Source organism: Cucumis sativus, chromosome 6 (genome assembly GCF_000004075.3).
Source record: "Cucumis sativus cultivar 9930 chromosome 6, Cucumber_9930_V3, whole genome shotgun sequence".
Taxonomy (NCBI): Eukaryota; Viridiplantae; Streptophyta; class Magnoliopsida; order Cucurbitales; family Cucurbitaceae; genus Cucumis; species Cucumis sativus.
This window is the reverse complement of record NC_026660.2, coordinates 12,668,484-12,672,265: the sequence shown is the minus strand read 5'-3', so window position 1 is coordinate 12,672,265 and position 3,782 is coordinate 12,668,484. Positions and strand designations below refer to the sequence as shown.

Below are 3,782 nucleotides of genomic sequence, written 5' to 3'. Positions count from 1 at the left end.
CTTCTATTATTTATGCACTAAGACACATCACTATTAAGAGTCGTGTGAGTACGTATCTCATTAAACTTAATTACTAACATAATATATATTTAGTCAACATATAATATATATATACACACATATATTAATTATGTATAAACGTAGTAAGGGGTAGATTCTTAATGTATCATATATAGAAAATCTAAAAGCATATAATATAGTTATATTATCATTATTTGAATCTATTTGATTGAGTTCATAACACTACTATAATGTATTTTAAAACATTTTTTAATCTCTATTTAATATATTTCTACACTTTAAAATTTAAAACTCGAAATCTAGATACATTGAAAGCAGGACGATGTTGTTTTTGAATTTGTATCCATTTGACCATATAACTCGGAAATAATTTTTAGAAGCATAATCGAGATTGATTTGCCAAACATGTAGTTTAGGAATCTTTAATATTGTTTTTCTTTCATTATATATCTCTAAAACCTTGATCCTTTCAATAAGATGAACTGAGTTTTAAATTATTTGAAAACTGCATATGGGGAGAGGAAGAAGTAACATCAAAACCAATCTAATTGTGAAAAATCTTTCATTATTTGAAGTGATCCCACCAATATTATTCAAGCCCTCAATAGAGAAACCAATTGGCCATATCATAAAGAGAAACAATCTCTTTTTTTTTTTCTTCTTTTTTTGCTTTTATTCAACGACTATTAATTCAATAAATATACATATCACTTTTCCTTTGCATGAGGACATCCACTTCTCTTTTTTGAGCACTTAAAGCACACAAACCCAAAAGAAAAGTTAATGAGGAGGTGAAGAGCTAAGGCAACACCCAAGAAACTTCCTCCATTCAGCCAAATTAAGGGGAAAAAAAAAACCCTAATTTTTTCACACAATAAATACAAAAAGATATCAAAAGAGAATAACACGGTGAGAGATTTAAAACACTCTCTCTTGCTTTTATTTCCCTCTCTCTTACTGTGAGTCTCTTCTTCCACTCTATTTATGTATAGTTAAAGAGACCCCCAAAAAAAGAATTGAAATTTTATTCCCCCTTATGGCTCACTCTTCTCTTCCAATCTTTTTAGATCCTCCAAATTGGCATCAAGTAAGTTTTCCCCCCTTTTTTTTGTAGGTTCAATTCAATTTCATTTGCAAAGTTATGGAAAGAAGAAGAACAAAAAAAAAAAAAAAAAGATGGGTTTTTTTGGGCTTGAAATTCTATTCTTGAATATACCCAATTTCAAAATGTTAATAAATTTAATTTTGTATATATATATTAGTCGAATCAGACATCCGCAACAACAACAAATGATGATCATCAAGATCCACGTCAAGTTTCGGCAGCATTTTTACCACCACCGCCGCCTACGACGGGTCATGGAGGAGGTGGAATCCGACCAAATTCTATGGCGTATAGAGCGCGGCTAGCGATGATACCGCAGTCGGAGGCAACATTAAAATGTCCTCGTTGTGATTCAACAAATACAAAATTCTGTTATTTCAATAACTACAGCCTTTCACAGCCGCGCCATTTCTGTAAAGCCTGTCGCCGGTACTGGACCCGCGGCGGCGCTCTTAGAAACGTCCCCGTCGGTGGTGGCTTTCGTAAGAACAAGAAGAAGAAGAAATCTAATAACCGATCTAAATCCCCCACTCCCTCTCAATCTCAATTGGGTAACTCTTCGAACCTTTTTATTTCTCAATTCTTTTATTTAAATTATTATTTTACTCAGATGACTCCGTCCAAGAGTTTAAGCTGATAAGTTATTTCGAGCACAAAATTCAATCCATTATTTATAGCGTTAAAGGAGTATTTATTTATTTACCTAAAAGTTTAAACTTGATGGTTACGTTTTGAATTAACGAAATTAATTATAATTTTATTAGAATATTATTTTGATTATATTTTGAGTTTATACCTATATATATAGATATAAGATAAAAGGCCCAAATGTAATGTTTAGATGTATGTTACAAATATCTTATTAATTTACTATATGTTTGAATTTATTATAATTTCTTACTATTCCAATATTTGAAGAAACAAAAATTCAAAAATTTAGACAAATAAAAGGGGAATAAATTAGAAAGGTCATATTTTTAATAATTAAAATTTAATATTATTGTGTGTGTGTGTGTGTTTTTTTATCTTCAGGTAATTCAAGAACAATAATGTCAAGAAATTGCAACAACATTGAGAGTAGTAATACAACGAGAGATTTTTCATCACATCCTTCGTTACAATTATCTTCGATGAACATTATTCCATCTCTTCAACAACAATTTTCTCGTAATTTTGGAGACAGCTTTGTTGGAATTCATATCAATAGTTCCTCTGCCACCACCGCCAGGGAATTCGATCAATGGCACTGTTTTCAACAACAACAACAACCATTCCTCGTCGCGGGACTAGAATCTCCGACCACCACCACAACCGCACCTGAATATCCAGAAATTGGTGTCAACAACAACAACAACTTTGGTGCTAACTCATTACAACAAGCCAGTGGTTTAGTACAATACAACAACAGTAATAATTGTCATCAACAACAACTGCAGAATCTGACACAGTTTTCTAGAATTCCTTTGAAAAATGAAGAACAAAACCGAGAACAAGGAACAATGCTATCAAATTTCTTACGACCAAATGATCAAAACAACAGCCAGTTTTGGGGAAGTGAGCATCAAAATTCATGGACAGATCATTTGTCAGCTCTAAGTTCTTCTTCAAGCAGCCATCTTTTGTAAGATTTTTTTTTTCCTTTTTAATTTAAAATAATGTAACTTTTTTTATTTATGAAAAAAAAAACATAACTAAATAAATGTAGAGAGAGTTTCAATATTATTGTGTTGTGTATTGGCTTTTGTCATGTTTTTTTTTAATAATCGAATTATTTGTTTAATGTCACACATATTTTTAATATATAGTGTTACATTTTAATTATTAGTTATTATGGTATGATCTGGCCTGCACTAAACATGGGAATTATGTTAATTTTCAGTGGGGGTTTGGACAATCTCCAATTCATAAAATATTGCGTTTTAGTTTCCATTGCTAGCTATGGGTGCATATGTTAACCTCCCAAAATTTCTATTGTATATTCAACTTTTTTTAATAATAATAATCAGGAAATCAAAATAGGTAGATTTAATCTCAGTAGAATGAATGGATCTCTTTTAAAAATATAATTATTTTGTTGCTAATTTAATTCATTTTCTTTTCTTTCCCTACATATGGTATTGACTCTCCCTAGGACTTGGGGGATTGAAAGTAAGGGACAAATAATGACTATAACTATTTATTAGGAAAGTAAATGACATTGTTTAGATTCAAATGTGCCATTATCAAATTATCCTCTTTATTGGGTTTACATTTTAACATTGTGGAAGTAGTTGAATTTAGGGTTTTTCATACTTGAAACAAATTTGAGTTTTAGTTGATGTTATTATAACATATACATATATATCTTTGAATTCTTAACTGATTGAGCGATCTAGATTCAAGTCCGTTCATATGAAATCAAATATAAAAGAAGGAGAAACTAGGGAGGTTACATGAAAGCATTGAGTTTTAAGGAAATCTGCATAGGGCTATGGCTCGAGAATAGCTTTGATCTCATACACCTGAAACCAACTAAAAATCTTTGAATTTAGTAGTAATTTAAAATGATATGAAGTATGAAGATATTAACCATAAAATGGAATTAGGAAGTCTTGGAGTCTATATTAGCAAATAACCCTAATGATTATTTTAACCTATTCTCCCATTTTAGTTTATG

General features: G+C 30.6%; 1 protein-coding gene across 1 annotated transcript; it reads left to right on the top strand.

Annotated features, from left to right (window-relative positions):
* The first annotated feature begins 842 nt into the window (after positions 1 to 842).
* Positions 843 to 2,924, top strand: LOC101220917 (dof zinc finger protein DOF3.6). Its single transcript, XM_011658861.2, has 3 exons — positions 843 to 1,108; positions 1,284 to 1,677; positions 2,159 to 2,924. Exons 1-3 carry the CDS (start codon positions 1,058 to 1,060, stop codon positions 2,749 to 2,751), a joined length of 1,038 nt encoding a protein of 345 aa, XP_011657163.1. The 5' UTR covers positions 843 to 1,057; the 3' UTR covers positions 2,752 to 2,924.
* Positions 2,925 to 3,782: the final 858 nt, after the last annotated feature.

What these genes read in the sequence shown, in the direction of transcription:
- LOC101220917 (XM_011658861.2), top strand. Translation starts at nt 1,058, where the DNA reads ATGGCTCACTCTTCTCTTCCAATCTTTTTAGATCCTCCAAATTGGCAT. An exon ending in ATCCTCCAAATTGGCATCAA is followed by an intron (nt 1,109 to 1,283) that starts GTAAGTTTTCCC and finishes TATATATATTAG; the next exon opens with TCGAATCAGACATCCGCAAC. An exon ending in TCCCTCTCAATCTCAATTGG is followed by an intron (nt 1,678 to 2,158) that starts GTAACTCTTCGA and finishes TTTTATCTTCAG; the next exon opens with GTAATTCAAGAACAATAATG.